The sequence below is a fragment of the Parasteatoda tepidariorum genome, chromosome 2 (assembly GCF_982258835.1).
Source record: "Parasteatoda tepidariorum strain Cologne lab strain chromosome 2, Ptep-v5.0, whole genome shotgun sequence".
NCBI lineage: Eukaryota > Metazoa > Arthropoda > Arachnida > Araneae > Theridiidae > Parasteatoda > Parasteatoda tepidariorum.
In genome coordinates, this window is record NC_141756.1 from 77,937,340 (window position 1) to 77,955,216 (window position 17,877).

The following is a 17,877-nucleotide window of genomic DNA, read 5'->3' on the forward strand; positions in this document are numbered from 1 at the left end:
GGAAAATTATTGAAGATACAGCAATTTCTTATCATTTTAAAAATATAATCAATATCATCCCTTAACTAAAATAACTTTTTTAAAAAGGAAATTGATATAATAAACAAAATTCAATGTCCCAATACCTCTAAATATCTTATTGCAGCAGCAAGACTGCAGCCTTTATTTGACGACTGCCACTCTAGTAGAAAAAAAAGAAGGGAAAACATTAAAAATGATAAATTATTTACAAACAAATTTATGTAGAAAACATATAAATTTAAATGTAAACGTAAAATACTATACTTATATAAAAGACTTAAAAATTATAAGTTAAAATTATTTCATAATTATTTATAAAAGTCAAAATATGTTTTATAAAATTTCAGAACACAGAATATGAATCTACTACATTTCAAGATATAAGAAAGTAAACAATTAATAATAATTTATATTCACAAATAATTTAAGTCAAAAATAGAGTTTTTCAAGGTTAAAAGTTAAAACATTAGAGAATTTTTCATTTAAAATTATCTATTAGTGTCTTTAATATGAATAAATAAATTGAACATATTACCTTCAAAATTATATTCAAGATCTGATGAAGATATAAATAATCGAAGAACATCTGCAGTATTTAAAGGTTCAAAGACATCTAAAAATAGAAAACACTGAATTAATACATGTCAATGGTATTACAAAAATCTAAAAAAATGATACACCTATCTAAAGAGAATAATATCACATATATATCCAAAGAAAAAATGTATAGTGAAGAAAACTATTGATAGTTTATCTTTTTGATAAGTTAGAATGAAATCCCATCCATATCCCATTAGCATGAATCATACCATTAGTATGAAATCATAATTTACTTTCCTATTGAACAACACGAGAAGAATACAGTTTGATATGCACGAAAACAATCAAGTTAAATGATCAGGAGTTTTAACCCTTCAAGAGCTGAGCCCCTGCACAAAATTGTACAGAAACTACACACTGTACACACTCCTCTCTCATTGAACAATCAGTTTTTGGAATCAGGAAAGCCTCCTGCAGCTAAAAGTTCGGAAAGCCGGGACAGATATACGGTTAATAAGAAACTCAGAATGCTACATTTTTAAAAAAATAATATTAAAAAATCAATTAAATCTTTATCAGCTTTACAACAATGTAAATCCAAACCTCTAGCTCAGCGGTTCCTAATTTTTTTTTCCAGCTAAGGAATTTTAAATGATCAACCTACTTATAATGGAACCCTAGGACTTAATGAATGAAGTTCATTAGCAATTGTGAACATATTAACAAAATAAAGTCAATTATTTATTTTAAAAACATTCAACGAGGAGAAACATTTTTCACAATTAAATTTTATCAATACTTTTTTTAAAAGTAGGTTTTATCTCTAAAACTTCAATTCACAGGTCTGGAGCAGCATTCCAATCGAGTTTCGATTTCAATTAAAATTAAAACAGAAAAGGATGAAAATAAACATTAAAATGGCTATCAGAAGAACACACTTCTTTATTTTTGAATCTGGTTGTTTCATTTTATATTGAAAGATTTAGTGAAAAATACTAATGCAAAATATTATGGATGCATATTCTTCTTATTATTAACTAAATATATTACTACTAGAAAAAAAAAATACATTTAATTTTGAATATACTTTCTTTCACTGTCATTTTACCTAAAAAAATGTCATTAAAATAACAGAAATATTAGAAAATAACAGAATAAATTGGTTGGTTAGAAATTTAATTATAGATTTTGAATATCATAAAAATGTAACAAATCCACTGAACCCTAGGCTAAAAAAGCACACATTTTGAAAACCGCTGCTCTAACTCATAAAAATATCCCCTATATACAGTTTTTGTAATAATAATGTAACTGTTATTACAATTGTTATAATTCTGTAACTGAAATCTGAATTTTTAACCCAAGAGGTACTGAAATTTTGAATTAAGGAAGAAAACTTAATTTTGCCTAATTTTGGATATACACAGTAAATATTAATTTAATTATTTTTTAATGTCAGGGCAAGAAATGGACAAAATGTATCAAATTACAAAAAAGAAGGAAAGGGGGAATGAAATGAATAAAAATGAAATCTAATTACCTGACTTTTTCTGAGTCACAGCAATTTTATGTGTCTCAATGATAGATTTCAAAGTACCTGGGGCTGTTTCGCTTTGTTTAGCTGATAGTGGTAGGACACATTCTTGAGGACTTAACTGTACTAATACTGACTGAAATATTAAAATCATATTTTTAAAACAAATTTTCTAAATGTTTATTAATGATACAAAAGAAAAAAATATATAAAAATCTTAATTTACCTTGCTGCATACATATTAACAATTTCTAATACAATATCTTGTAATTTTTTTGCGAAATACTCATGCAAAAGTATACACTTAAATAGTAGTATTTCTATTCTGTTCTCTCTCAATTGATTACATATCAGTATCAAATGTCAAAGTAATTGAAAATTGATATTTCTTCTCTTTTGCTTATTTTTTTAAAAAATAAAACAAAGGTTTTAAGAGAAAGAATGCAAAAAATCATCAATGAAATTTAATTAAATAGACAGTTTACAATCAAATAGATCTAAATTTTTTTTTTCATTATTACTGAAAATGAAATATTGTAAACACACGCTGATAATTTTTATTTATTTTTTAGTATTTTCATCAATAACACTATCAAACAGTATCAGGAAAACACTAGTAAAAAAATTCCGATCACTAAATTTCATAAAATTTAAAAGCATCAAATAATCTGTCACCTGTTTTTTATTTTCAAAATCTTAAGACTAAGATAAGAAAAAATAAATAAATACCTGTAAAATAGAAAAATCTGGAGTATCTTGAAATTCACAAACATGAAATTCTCTAAGGACAGGATCACAGTATGCAATTCCAACAAGCTAAATATAAATATTAGTTAATTCTTAATTAATGTAATATAAATTTTCAAAAAATAATCACATTTGATATATAATAATTACATTCGATGCTAATCTACAAATAAGTGTACAGACGACAGGAGCTTTAACAATATTTTCAAAAATATTTTTCACTGTTTTTTTTTAAATTTTTTTTATATATAAATAAAAAAAAAAACTTTGATGATTCCTGAACAATGTCACAAATGCATTTATCTACCTGTGATATTTGCATTTTAACATTTTATACATAAATAATTTTATTTAACAACCATAATTATTACCATACTTAGAATGAGCATTTTATCTTGCACAAATTACATAAATGATAATCTAAAACATATCTTAGCCTAACTAAAGTTCTTAAATTAACTAATTTAAGATAAATGTTATAATATTTTGAAATCATAATTAAGAACATTTTTATTGGAATTATACAATTTTTATTGTTGAATATGCTGCTTAAAAAAGTTATCTTTCATTTTCTTTACTTACTATAAATTTTGTTTCTAAATAAAGAAGTTTAAATTAGCAGTAGTTTTATTGCTTTACATAGTATAGGTTTTAATTAAAAAAGAAGTTTTAAAACAGTTGAATTTTTTTTAATTATAACTAAAAGAATATACAAGCTAAATAATACAGAAGATTTTCATACAAAAAAGTGCAATATTAAACTATATTAATTTACCAGAGGTAATGCTTGCCACCTCCATGTGGTGCCATTGTATATCCTTGATGGGTAATTAAATGATGAGTGGGAAAGATAAAAGGTTTGATACGGCATCATCCGGCATGTTGAATAAAAAAGGACACTCAGGAACTAGGAAGAGGCTCCTGTAGTCCTGCTCGAAAAGTATATTACCGCCTCCACCTACTAAGTCATGAAAGAAGAGTTGCGGCTTAAGGGCAATTGTCTGGTATGGTACACCGACGGATCAAAGGGTCTTAAATCAGGGACAAGTATTTACTATTCCAATGCGGGTAGCAAACTTTACTTTCCACTTGGTAGTTATGCCACTGCTTTTCACGCTGCAGTCTATGCTATCATCATGCACTGCGTGGTTTGCATTGACAGGGGTTATCCAAATATACCTATTCACACATGCTCAGCCAGTCAAGTTGCTCTTCTATCACTAACAAGGTGTAAATTCACCTCTTCTTTAGTGTGGGAGCACTTCTCAGTTTTTTATGACCTTTCTACTCGCAACAAGGTATACCTACAATGGGTGCCTGGGCATATAAATATTCCTGAAAATGAGCTGGCTGATGAATTAGCAAGGACCAGCTCCAGTGCGATTTTCTGTGGCCTAAAACCAGCTTTGGGAATCTCTTCCACATTCTTTAGGGCCTCTATTTTTATGCTCTATGGTAGGGGTGCACAACCTGCGGCCCGCGTGCCAAATGCGGCCCTTCGACTACTGAAGTGCGGCCCGCGAGAGTTTCTAAACACAGTAAAAAAAAATTTTAAAAATGGCAATTTTTAATTGCACTTTTAAGTCATCACGTTTTGACACAATCAATTTTAACAGATTCTTTAGTAAATGTACGTTTAACACGCTTTCTTGAAGCCGAATTTATCGTAAATATAAATGAATTTTTTTAAACAGTTATTTCCGCTTTTCTACGTGATTTTGAAAATTCCGAATTTTTATAATGACGCGAGTTTCAGATCGCAAATTTAAATAATCACTTTTTGGGCACTTTATTTGTGACGATTTCATCTTAAATCTAAGTGATTTTTTATCTTTTTTTTGCAATTCTTTCTTTTTCTTCAAAAAATGTTCTCGGCAGTTATTGCTATGCGTTCCTACTTATTATAAAAAATTCCAATTCTTCTGTTACGACATGCAAATTTTAAATCATGCATTTGACGCGCTTTATTTGTGCTGAGTTCAGCATAAATATATTTTTTCCTAATTATTTCTATACTTTTCCTCGTGATTTTGACGATCCCGTTATTTAACTATGATGTTATTACGACACAAAACTTTAATGCTGAAAATCACACTTTTCTATGTTACTGATTATTTATATTACAGTACAGGGAAAGAGTGATAATAAATTAATAGTATGAGACGTTCTGTTAAAATGCTGGGTTATAATAAAAACTGCAAAAAATGGATCCTTCTCAATTCTCAAAGTATCGAAAAAATGACAAAATTGACTTGTCTGATTATAATTTTTTTTTTTAAATAAAAGTAATATTTATAAAAATTCAAAAATAAAAAAAACTTAGAAAAATGCATTTCTAAAAAATATTCTGCCAAATATTTGACTGATCATTCAAGCAACTGAATTTTTCACAGAAGGGCCAAATACTCGTTACATCCCTCCCTAATTTAAATGCAATGTTATTGCAACTTGAGAAATTCATAAAATGGCGGAAAACGTGAATTTTTAAACTGCTCACTGTTAGTAGTTTAGATTTCAATTTTTTGTTGCTTAAGTGATCTTTTTCGATAAAAAAAAAGGAAAATGTTTACGATATAAAAAATCTAATAATTAATAAAATAAAATAATAAAGTACATTACAAAATAAGCATTGAATTTTATTTTGAACTATCACAGTTTTGTTTTTATTTTAGGCTTTTGTTTAAAACCTATAAATTTTCTTCAATTAAAATATTTAATTTGAGTTTATATTACTTAATTACGACTAAACTTTTTCCTACTTTCATTCTGTGGGCATTGCAGTTTTTTTTTAATTTATTAGAATTTAATTCTAAAATGAGATTGCATATATATGATAAAAAAAAAAATATTTCTTTTCTTCAATGTTTATTTATTTTGATAAATCTATTGTTCATATGATAAAAATAGCAATTTTTTTTGTAAAAAAAAAAAAAAAGTATAAGTTTTTTTATTTTTGAATGAATTCTAATAATGGAACACTACTAAGTTATTGATATTACTAAGTTTATTAATAAAAAAAATGGAATGCTAATGTTTAAATAAACATTATTACATTTGTCATTAACATGTCTAAATACATGTGCGGCCCTTCGTTAGCCAACCTGCTGTGCAAGTGGCCCTTCACTCAAAAAGGTTGTGCACCCCTACTCTATGGCAAGATTGCCTATGAGCAGTGGCACTACTTGGATGGTTAGAGGCCAGCTAAACCAGATAAAGAGGAATTAAATCGTGATGTGTCCTAATGTGCGTCAAAAAGAACTTCTCAAGCTTAACAGGAATGGCTTGAGGAAGATCATTCACTTTTCCCTGGTCATTGTACACTCAGAAGACATCTCTACATTATGGGTATTGTATACAATCCTATTTGTGATGCTTGCAATCTCTAGGATGAGACTTCTTTACACATTCTTTGTGACTGTGAAGTCTTTTCTACTAAGATTTGAGCATCTGGGACAACACTACGTTAAGGCCTGGAAGGACATCCCTGTCAGGTGTTTGCTGAACTTTGTTTCAGCTATACAGGGTATCTGCTACATTTTAGATTTTCAAATTCATGACTTTTCATGATTTCCCATGACTAATTCCAAGAATTTTTCATGACTTAACTAAATTTAAAAAAGTAATTATAATATAAATTTAAAAAAGCATTATAATAGCATTAATTGAAATGATAGGTATAACCAAAACTGTTATACTCTGCATCTTCATATTTATAGATTTTAAATTTAAAAAACAGAGTAAAGAAAGAGTTGAAACAATAACATAGCTGGAAAAAAATACAAAATCAAATAATTTTTTTTCTACAGAATTATATTCTAATGATACTTTTCTTGTTCATCAGAAAGGAAAGAAATACTCCTGATTTTTCTGTTCTCTTTCAGAATGAAAAAAATTCGCCAATGATTGGTTTGCTTCAACTAGAATTTGAAATTGATAAAATCAAAAAAAAAAAAAAAATAAATAAAAATTCTTATATCACAGAAGTTTAAAAGATAATTCGCTCTAGAAATAATGTTTTTTCTTTCATTTTTTGAAAGAACACCATAATTTTTAAAGAACATGATAAAATCATTTTATATTCCAATAAAATATGACTGAGTGGTGATTTTGTTAGGAATTCAGATATTTGGAACAGGATGAAATTGGGGGGGGGGGGGGGATTCCATTTTAAAAATTAGATTTTTCAGAGACCTAAATCCATGACTTTCCATGATTTTTTTTAAAAATTAGTAAAAATCATGACATTTCATGATAAATTTTGTTCACTACTGAAATTCACGACTTTCCATGACTTTTCGTGACTTTCCAGGTGCGGGGATACCATGTATAAAGCTTTTCTGCTAGTCATGATCTAGGGTTTGGGCACAATAGACCTCTGGTCGATGTACCCTGCTTCTCAGACCTGGCCAACTACTAAGTCTAATAGTAAGTTTCCAATTTAAAATAAAAATTTAAAGGATAGAAAGACAATTGTTACAAACATTAAATTTAACAAATCCTCTAAAAACATACCAGATTTATGGATGAAGTAGTCATTTTAACAGCTATGATACCCTTTTGCTGCATGCAGTAAGAGTTGTCTTTCGCAAAGAGAATGTCTTCAAAAGCAATTGTATTGCCCGGTGATGCCTAAATAGAATGAAACAAAATAATGTATTTAAAAAAAATATCTTTGGATAAAATAAACTGCAGCATTTTTCACAAAAATTATTTTTAACAATGGGAAATAGTAACTTTTAAATTAAACATAAGTCGCAGTTATTTGTCATTTAATTATAAAGCACACAAATATTGTATACACCGAAGATTAGGAATAATATTATAGTGAGAAATATAACTTAAAATAGCATAAATAAAACTGGCAATTAATTGTCATGCACTAAAAAACACACAACATCCCCATAAAAGCATTGTAAGGAAATAATATGCATCTTAAAGAAGGGAAATTAAAAGCGAATAAATTGTTAAATTCACATATATAAAAATTATACATTACACAATTCATTCACAATTTTGATTATTCTCCCTATATGAGGCTAAAAAATTCTAAACATTCACAAGAACAGTTTAAAAAAAACTGTTGAAGAATCTTATTTACTTTTTTTTGAAGGAACTATTAAATACAGCTTTGAAAAAATTAAAGGGTAATTCCACCATTTATGAACATTGTATTGGCAAACTTTAAAAAATTATAACTCAGTTAATAAAATTTATGGGGTTCCAATAATTTTTGAAAAAATAAATCAAGTGGTCATTTATATTTACTCCAAATTTCAAGACACAAGACCCAGTTTTTAATTCTGAAACGTTTTTTTAAACAACTGAAGACTGAAGGTTACTAAATTTGGAGTAAATGTTAACGACAGTAAAACTTTTAACATCAATTATTAGAACTGCTCGATTGTAAATATAAGATATCCTGAATAATGAATTGCCCTGAAGAGCCAGTTTTAATCCATTAAGTTTTTTTTTTCCTTCTCCCCAAGCATTACATTTTAAACCAATCAGTTACATTTATTTCAGACATCTAGCCTGCTTTAAAAGTTTTCAAGATTGAATTTTTAAAAAACAGTGCTATGGAGTCTAGGTGTTAGATTAAATTCAATTCTGGTTAGGCTCTAGGTAAAAAAAATCTTTGATCTTACAAAAGATTATTCAGACAAATATTTATAGTTATGTAAGCTATTACTTGAATAATTAATACAAAGTTAAAGTTAGAAAATATTGTTAAAGCTCAATAAAAAGATAATGCAAATACAATACCTTCTTGAATAAAGTTAGACTCTCAAAAAACTCCAAAGTAGGAGATTAAGATTTCAAACAATGATTCCACAGCTTTGATTTTGAATAACACAAAAGTTTATAATGTAAGCTTTAACATAAACTTAAATACCTTTAAAAAATAGATATAAAAAATTCATCAAAAAAAATTATAATAAAATTGAATTACTTTGGCAGTAACAGTCCATTCTTGAGATCTGGCAGTTCCAGTATTTTTAAGCATCTCTACACAACAATGACGATAAAAGAGTAAAAATCTCACTGTCTCAACAAGACTGTTTTTGGGTATTTTCACATAGCTCAATGATCCAGCATCTAAAAATTTTCATATCTTTATTCTTAAATGGAATTAACAATAAAAATACAGAAATTTTTTCTTTAAAACCAGTAATTTTTTTTATATTTAAGGGAACTCAAAATCAGAGCTCAAGTTATAAGGTATAGTTTCAAAAACTTTATAATTATGAGTAAATACAAACAATGAATCAATATCATTTAATAGTTAAAATAACAACTATTATCAGTGTGGATAATTATATAGTCAATAATTGTAAGAATCCTGTTTCTGAATTGAGACATTGAAAGAATTCAAAAATTAAATTTTTGAAACAATAATCTAATTAATCATCAACAGATTAATTAAAAAAAGCTTTTCAGTCTAAGTTGTATTATTCGGTAAAAGCAACATATAGCCCAACTTGTGTTATTGCAAGACCTCATTTAATGAGAACTCAGATCTGATCAGGAGATTTTTAATAAAGTTCTGGAAAATTATTTTATTACAGTAGTCAGAAGAAAGTATAACTGTTCTCTGAAAAGCTTTCCCTCTAATTACATTTAAAAAAAACTGTTTAATTGTTCAAAAATTACAAGCAGATAAGCTTAGAAAAGTAATTTAGTATGAGATTTCATGCGTCTTGTCATGAATAATATACATATATAGCACCACGAGTGTTATATGCAGAACAATTGCTAAGCAACAGCACTAAGTTCATTTTTTAATTTTTAGGGATTATCAAGTTATTTGCACTTGGAGTACAGTATGCAACTAATCGAATTAATGAGTACCTAAGTATTAAATAAGTACAACCAATTAAATAAGCACTAGCATTAAAAAAATACTTGTTCTTAATTTATTCTCTACATAATGGTTAACAATCATACATAATAATAACAAAATTTCTTGTTAAGAAATCCTTAGAAGATCCTGGATGACTTCATGGAAACGCATAAAAATAAATAGAATGAATTGGGTCGCCCACATGATTCGAATGAAAGACGACAACACAATAAAAAAGATACTGCTTTTTAGACCCACGGGAAAGGCCGTGGTTGAGATGAGCTGACTCAGTGGAGTCTGATTTTCTCGCAATTAATGAAAAAAATTGGAGATCAAAGATAAATCGGAAGTCGCCGTGGAGAAATCTTCAGAGAAAGGCATTGGCTCAATTTGGGCTGTCTGGCTAACTATGATGATGATGAACCATAAAAAAATTAGTAAACACTGTTAGTAATAAAACAATTTTAAAAATAAATTAATAGCAATTAAATATTAACATCAACATTAGCAATATAGATAAAAAATAATAGTAAATAATAATCCAATTTAAATTTTTTTTATTCCTTTTCATGCATAGTGGCTTTTGTTTTTGATAATTTTAACCAGAAAATTTATGAATAATTTATAATATGTACCCTGATAAAAAAAAGCAGATTGTCTCAATGCCCAGGTTTCCAATACAAATGGTTAAAATGTTTTTGTTAACTAAAAATGCGCACATACAATAATGCATGCTTAATAAAAACAATGCATTGGCTAAAAAAAAATATATATAAAAATAAAACTCAAAGTCTTCAAAAAAGTGAATTCTAAAATAAAAATAAAGAGCATTTTAAATTTTACAAGCTGCTAACACATTAGAACCTGAATTAAAAACAAATAAATAATAGATTTTACCAGATTCTAAGGTTCTAGTAACTCCAACTTTCAGACCTTTGCATGTCAGTGTAGCATTATCCCCATATACAAAGAAATCTTCCTAAAGAAATGCAAGATAAAATTTTAATACAAGATACATATTCGAATGTATTAGTTTCACACATTCAGTAAATTATGTAATAATATGGAACATCATCCACAATTAGGGACATTCATTGTCAATCACTCAATTTCGAAAGAAAAAAAAAACTTATTTTATAATTAGATCTTGAGATGTAAAGACATTTATTTTAATTTTAACGTATGTAAAAAATTAATTCTTAATTTTATTAGCCTCAATGACTAAGAAAATAAGTGTAATACAGTTTCTAATGGAATAGCAGATAATAACATTAGAGTCATTCTCTACAAGCCTAAAAAATAGCAGTCACGCTCAATGTTTAAAACAGATAAAATTATTATAAGTTTTTAGTAAAATGAGGGAATGCTTACACAGGGTGTATAGCCAAATTATTCAACAAAAAATAAGCACCTTTTAAGGACTTTTCCAAGCACTCAAAAAATATTTTTAAGCACTTTAAAAAAAATCCTAGTTAGGCAGGGTTGGAAAAATTTTGACAATTGACGATTTTATCTGGTTTTAACCGTAATGTCTCCTACAGCAAAACATTGTTTGACAATTAAAGCATCAAATTTTGAATCATGTAAAACGAACGACGTTTCCACAGGCTACGAACTGATAATACGCCGGAATAGATTGGAGCTGAATTAATTGTGAAAATGTTGAGTAGAACAATGTGAACTGTGTCTTTCTGCATAATTTGTAGCAAAAATCAACACGGTGAAGGAAGAATCTCATTTTGGAAAAGCAAAAATTAAGCACTTTTTAAAAACACCCAATGGAAAAAGCACCTTTAAGGGTTTTTAAAAAACGAAAATTGAAAATAAGCACCTTTGGGCACTTTTTAAAAACGCTATGCACCCTGTAACATGATGTGGGAATAATAATAATTTAATGAATATTGACATGTTTAAGTATATGTTATTCCTTCACTGCTTTGAAAAAATATAAAGTTACACAATTTATTTATTTTTTAACTAGTCATAAAAAACATTAGAATCAGTCTCTCAAAAAAGTGCCATTTCTAACAGTGACGGCATGAGAAAATAACAATATTTTCTCCAGAAGTTTACAGTAATAAATAAAATAAAAATATATATTCTGAAACTATTTCATCAGAGAAAATTAAAACACTTATTAATACATTTTTAGAAAATTAATTAACTTCATAAATTACAAAAGGGTCATTCTCTCACAATAAGGGAACTATAACAAATGAAATGAAAAAAAATATACATATATTATTTGCTCTGTAAGTTAATAATCATAAATAAAATTAAAATAACAATCTATTTCATTCCAAAAAATTAAAACACTTAGTAATACATTTTTAGAAAATAAATTGACTTTCTAAATTTAAATGAGGGGATGAGAATGATATTTGATCATTTATCCAATTTGTTTACTCAGTTTCTTTTCACACACACTGAAGGATTTATTTAAACTTACTGATATTTGTTTTGCAGTCGTGAAATGTTTTCACCCAAATAATAAGGTCATTAATGTGAAGCATTCTAAATCACTATGAGTGAGGAAATGATATGAATGAGTTTAAAACATCTTTGCTAACTAAAAAATCCATTTAAAGAAAAGTCAACTTAATACATAGAAACACACTTCAAGTGTTAATTTTAAAAGATAAAAGTTGAATAAGAAAAGTATACCCATTTCAGTGAGAAATAATGATTTTTGCCTTTGTAAGCGGTAAGAGTTGTACGTGAGAATAAAAATTCAAAGGTTTAAAAATTAATAAAAATATTAATTTCAAATAACGCTTCAAACTTATGAGATAATGCAATAAAGACATCTTCAAGTTATATATTTAATAAAGAATTTATTCATATTTCTACAGAAAAAATTTAAATATCCTTCATTTACATCATTTCAGCCTATTTGCAGAGAATTACTCATTAAGTTATTCAGGGTGCGTAGTCAAATAATTCAACAAAAAATAAGCACCTTTTAAGTACTTTTTAAGCACTCAAAAAATATTTTTAAGTTACATTACCAAAATGCAAAATAATTTTCCAAGACTTTACATGATCATGATAAAATAACTAGTTTCAGACAAAGAACTCTTCTTGATTATATTAGCCATTATAAAATGATCAAGAGATTTTTCGGTTCAATATCAGAAGGTGGAAAATGAAATCTGAAATTGAGAATATCTTGCAAAATGCAGCAGAGTTGCACATGAAAGTGCAATAATCTCACCGAATGTGACTCAATATATATTGACATATGAACTTGCAAGTACTGCATCAAAGATGTAAAATGATCGGCGCTTCCTTACGATATGGATCGACAGTACGCCGAAATAGATTGTGGTTTAATGAATTGTGAAAGCATTGAATAGAACAATATTAAAAGCAGGTTTTTGCATAATACGTGGCAAAAATCAGCATGGTAAAGAAAAAAATATTTTTGAGAAGGGAAAATGAAGCATTATTTAAAAACATCCAATGAAAAAAAGCACCTTTAAGGGCTTTTAAATAACGAAAATCGAAAATAAGCACCTTTAAGCACTTTTTAAAAATGCTATGCACCATGTTATTCTCATAACATTCTTCTTTGCTCGCCGACTTCAACAAAGTTACAGAATTCAAAATTACTAAAATTGCTCCAAATGTCACAATTACGTACTTCTATACACAAATATATACTTTTTGTTATTACCTAAATACAATAATTAAGTTATGAAGAAACGAGTTTATTAATCAGTACAGTTAAATTTATTTTAAAAAAGCTTTTTAAAGCAAAGCTCTTTGAAGCAAAGCTTTCCAAGAGACAATAAAATGCAATTAATTAGGAAACTGTGTCAAAAGAAATATTAATCATGTCTATCACTTTATCATTTTAAAACTGAACTTTCCTTTCATAGGTGATTCATAAATGATTTCTTTTAAGGAAATAATGTCATTTCTGAGGAGCAATGAATTACTTACGCTTCTTTCAAAAATGCGACACAAGCTTCCAACCTGAAAAATATACATTGCTTTAGAAAAAATGAAAATATATATGTAAGTTTAATAATATTTAAATTTAATTAGTTACTAATTTAATAACAATTTTCTAAGAAAAAAATGTAAGCAATAATAAAATTAATAGGGAAAAAAAACAAACATGAAAATTAAGACTTTAAAAAGAAAAAATATTTAAATAAATAAATGCTTAAATAAAATTCCTTTTTTTGTTATTGTACAGATTCTCAGCAAACTTTTTTTTAGGTTTTTTTCAGTTTTTTAGCACATCAGATAAGCAAGATTGAGAAGAATTTACACTCAGATACATCTTCTTTCTTAAAGTTTATTTGTGTGAGTCACGACATATATTCTTAGATCAAATCAAGTTTTAAATCAAATCAAGAATTTTGATGAAAAACATGAGTGAGCCTATTAATTTTAAGGCATTTTATATTTTCTTCATAATTTAATAGGTTTTTTTACTTTAGATAATGATTTAAAAACAAAATACTTAGCAACAGAAAATTCCATTGCTAATACTGCTTGCTATGTTATTTTTGAAATTTATTTATATATTAAAAAAAAAACTATTTTGCTTATTAATTATAATTAATTTGACTTTTAATATATATATGTAGATATATTATTTTGGTGGGAAGGTGGGTTGGATTTTTAAGTCAAAATTTTACAAAAAGTAAAAAAAAAAAACAGTAATAAATAAAAAATTTCGTCCTTATAAATAACTGAATACATTAATTCTGAATTTATAATTGTAAATGAACTCATGTGGGATATGACCAAATGCATTATGTACAAGACAAAGCAAAGACTCTCAATTGATAGCTTCTCTTCTTGACCCCATACTAACCCTTACTGTTACCAACATATATGTTAATAAAAACCTGCATTAGTATTTATTTTATTTTCTGAAGCTATCAGCAGATAGTCGTACAAATTATACGTGAGAAAATAGCTTTCCATCCATTAAAAATTTACAAAGTTGATGAAAAGTAAGTTTCTCACAGCCTTATAAAGGGTAAAATAATAAATTTTATTTAATTTACATAATTGACTTGAAAACACAATAAACATAATACTTCAATATTTTCATGGATAACTACATAACTATCACCATAAATTCGTTTTCTTCTTTACCTTAGGAAGTTCTTGAAAGTATTTAATGAACTCACTGGCATCACTCATTGTGGTTAATGTTGGTATCTGGAAAGAAAGTGTATTTTTTAATATTTTTATAACATAAAAGAATTATTACTAAAAGACAAATTAAAAACAGCAAGAAAGAAAATTTATAATTGAACAAAATTCTTTTAAATAATTGGTAGTAAATTAAAAACTAGATTTTCAGTGAACTTTGTTATTTCTTCTTAATTTGTGTCAACAAACCTGATACCTGAGCAACAGAATAACTGAGCTATTTGATTAAACTCTCTATGTTTGCCACTGATTGAATAAAAGTGATGAAGTAATAATGCATCAGGAAACAAAGCTCCTATCCCTATATTCTCCCTTATGAATCTACCAGCAATAACACCACAATATAGGTCTTCGCTAATTTTTGTCTAGCGTGTAGTGAACTATATTACTATAGCATTTCCGTTATACATTCATTTTGAGGGGCTTTTAAAATAAACTACGACCACAGCATCTATATTATTAGCAGGGTAGGGATACCTTCTAAGTCATTGGATGGAAGAAAATAAAAATGACTAATACAATAATTTAATGATGAGTATTACAAAAACTTTCAAATTTCACTCCAAAAAATATAAAATGGAACACGAGAGATTCAAGTTTTTATATTTCTAAGCATAACAGGGAAATCACACAAGCATTCTATTCTAAAAAATATATCATATATATCTGAAAATAAAAAATTGTGCAAGAATGTGCTACTCTAAGATGCACTGTTTAATATATTGGTATAAATATAATTAAAAAAAAAGCTGCATAATTTAATAGCAAGTTAATTAAAAGTGCTTGCAACAAAGGGGACAACTAAAATCTCACATTTTTGACATACACTGTTATTGGAGCTAAATTCTGTGATTTGGATCATCTTAAACAATATTTGTAATTTTTTTTAAATCGTCATATTTCAATATAAAATAAATTATTATATTAAGTAGTTACTTATGTAGCTACTTAATGACTAAACACAAGATATTTATGTTTACAGATTAATTTAAAATTATTATTATTACAAATATTTTTCTTCCCTAAAATATTATTTTGCAAAAATCATTCCCTACCAGTTCAATTTACAAAACCTAATGAAAATTTTTCCAAAGTAAAAATTTCAAGAATGCTATTTAAAATGGTCATTTCCAAAACTTTTCATTTCAGAATAATAGCTTTAAAACTATTTACCAACTTTTTTTAAAATTGTGTAAGTACAGTTGTTCAGTAACTTACATAAGAAAATTCAGAATTAAGTGAATAAAAACTCTTAATTAAAAATTATATCCTTGTATTTATTTTATTATTTAAAATTTGTCTAATCTATTAAAACTGACAATTCAGAAATACTTTTAGCAAATTATCTAGGAAATCTTTTGAATATAATTCATACTTAACAAAAGAGTATAATTCATACTTAACAAAATTTATTTATGAAAAATAAATTCTATATCTAGTGAATACAATATGTGATTAGCTGAGGAGCAGAATTACATCTAATATTTTGAAAAAAGGATTTTGATAAGTACAATAACAAATGTTGTGGTTATTGTCAAAAATATCCATTTTACTATTTGGATTATTAAAATTTTTTAAGAGGCAAATTTTATTTTCCAAAATATAAAATTACAAAAAAGGGAATCTTAATTAGTTTAATATCAATTTATGTATAAATGCTTACATATGAGAACAAAAAATTAAGAACATACTAAATTCTCATTGCAACTTTGGTATAAACTATAGTGCAGAACTGTGGATACTAATTGATCTACATAATTTAGATTGCTCTGTGATTCTTGTGGCAATTTTGAACAATTTATGCTTTTGCGAATGATTAATGAGATTCATTAATTCAATTACAATTATATTAGGGGGACCGAAAAGTAATTTCGTTTTGGAGCATTTGATATCAAAATTTTATTTTTAATCAATACTGTAGTCAATCTCGTTAGCAACAACCTTTCAATGCCAGATCGAAAATGAATCGAAAAATATGAATTGGTTTACAAGACTAACGAATATTTAATGAGCCAAAACGATATTACTATCTGGCCTTCGTAATAAAATATTATGTTGTTTTAACAGTTCTTTACATGAATATAAAAATTAGATTCTTTCATAAAAAGATACAGAGTTGTGAACCAAAGACTTATATTTTCAAGATAAAATTAAAACATTAGTAAAAATTTTATTTGCTGATATGTACTACGGGGAGTGAAAAATTAATCCCTTTTAATGACAAGTTGTTACGAGTGTAAATATGAAAAAGTACTAATAGGTAATCATTCATAAGAAATAAAATTCCTACTGTTACTCCTGTAAAAAATAATAACGAGCTATTTCCTTAAAAAAAAAATAATAAATAAGAACAAGTAAAAATCAGCAAAATATTAAACAATCTGCATGTGGTTTAAAATAGAAGAAAATAAAAATCTAATAGGACAGAAAAATAAAAGTAAATGCATGAGTAATGAAAACAAAGTTTTGATGTAACTAAATTAGAAATAGATACATTTTAACAAATCTTAAGAGTAAAATTACATTGGTGTTAATAAAAAAAAGTCCCCAGCTAACAAAATACTTTACTTTTTTTCAACAAGAAAATAAATAAAAAATCTGTGGAAGAAATACTCTTACAAGAAAATAAGTCAAAATTCTAAGTCGAAATCACCCGCTCAGTCAAAAAAAAGTAAACAAACTTCAGATTGGTAAGTTGCTTTAAGCAGCTTATAACTATCCTTTTCTACCCGATTGATTGATTGAACAAATGAGTATGTTTCAATTTATTATTGCAATGCTTGAGTACGCCATCTAGATGAAGATCGGTTCCATGTTTTGACTGTCATTTCCTCTCCTCAGTTGTATTGGAATCTAGCTCCAATAAACTACGAATGTACTGTCCGCAAAAAAAAAAAAAAAAAAAAACGAATCACCCTGAATAACTTTCGTTCCAATGATCGGATTTTCACGAACTAAGTGTCAATCTTAATGGTTCCTGGGGGTGACCTCAAATATGATAATTAATTAGTGCTAG

The 17,877-nt window shown here is 26.9% G+C and overlaps 1 protein-coding gene across 3 annotated transcripts in view; it reads right to left on the reverse strand.

Moving 5' to 3' along the window:
• Positions 1-17,620, reverse strand: part of LOC107442808 (DNA mismatch repair protein Msh2) — a 45,282-nt gene extending 27,662 nt beyond the window's left edge. The window contains exons 1-10 of one of the 3 annotated variants that reach the window (XM_087157554.1): positions 17,481-17,620; positions 14,802-14,867; positions 13,629-13,661; positions 10,581-10,662; positions 8,793-8,938; positions 7,355-7,471; positions 2,825-2,911; positions 2,102-2,231; positions 557-634; positions 126-181 (exon numbers count right to left, since the gene is read on the reverse strand). In XM_087157554.1, coding sequence (XP_087013680.1) covers positions 126-181; positions 557-634; positions 2,102-2,231; positions 2,825-2,911; positions 7,355-7,471; positions 8,793-8,938; positions 10,581-10,662; positions 13,629-13,661; positions 14,802-14,849 — 777 coding nt within the window. In that variant the 5' untranslated portion in view covers positions 14,850-14,867; positions 17,481-17,620. Of the gene's footprint in view, positions 1-125; positions 182-556; positions 635-2,101; positions 2,232-2,824; positions 2,912-7,354; positions 7,472-8,792; positions 8,939-10,580; positions 10,663-13,628; positions 13,662-14,801; positions 14,868-17,384 lie in introns of all 3 variants that reach the window. The other 2 variants (XM_087157555.1, XM_087157556.1) reach the window with 2 other exon arrangements.
• Positions 17,621-17,877: the final 257 nt, after the last annotated feature.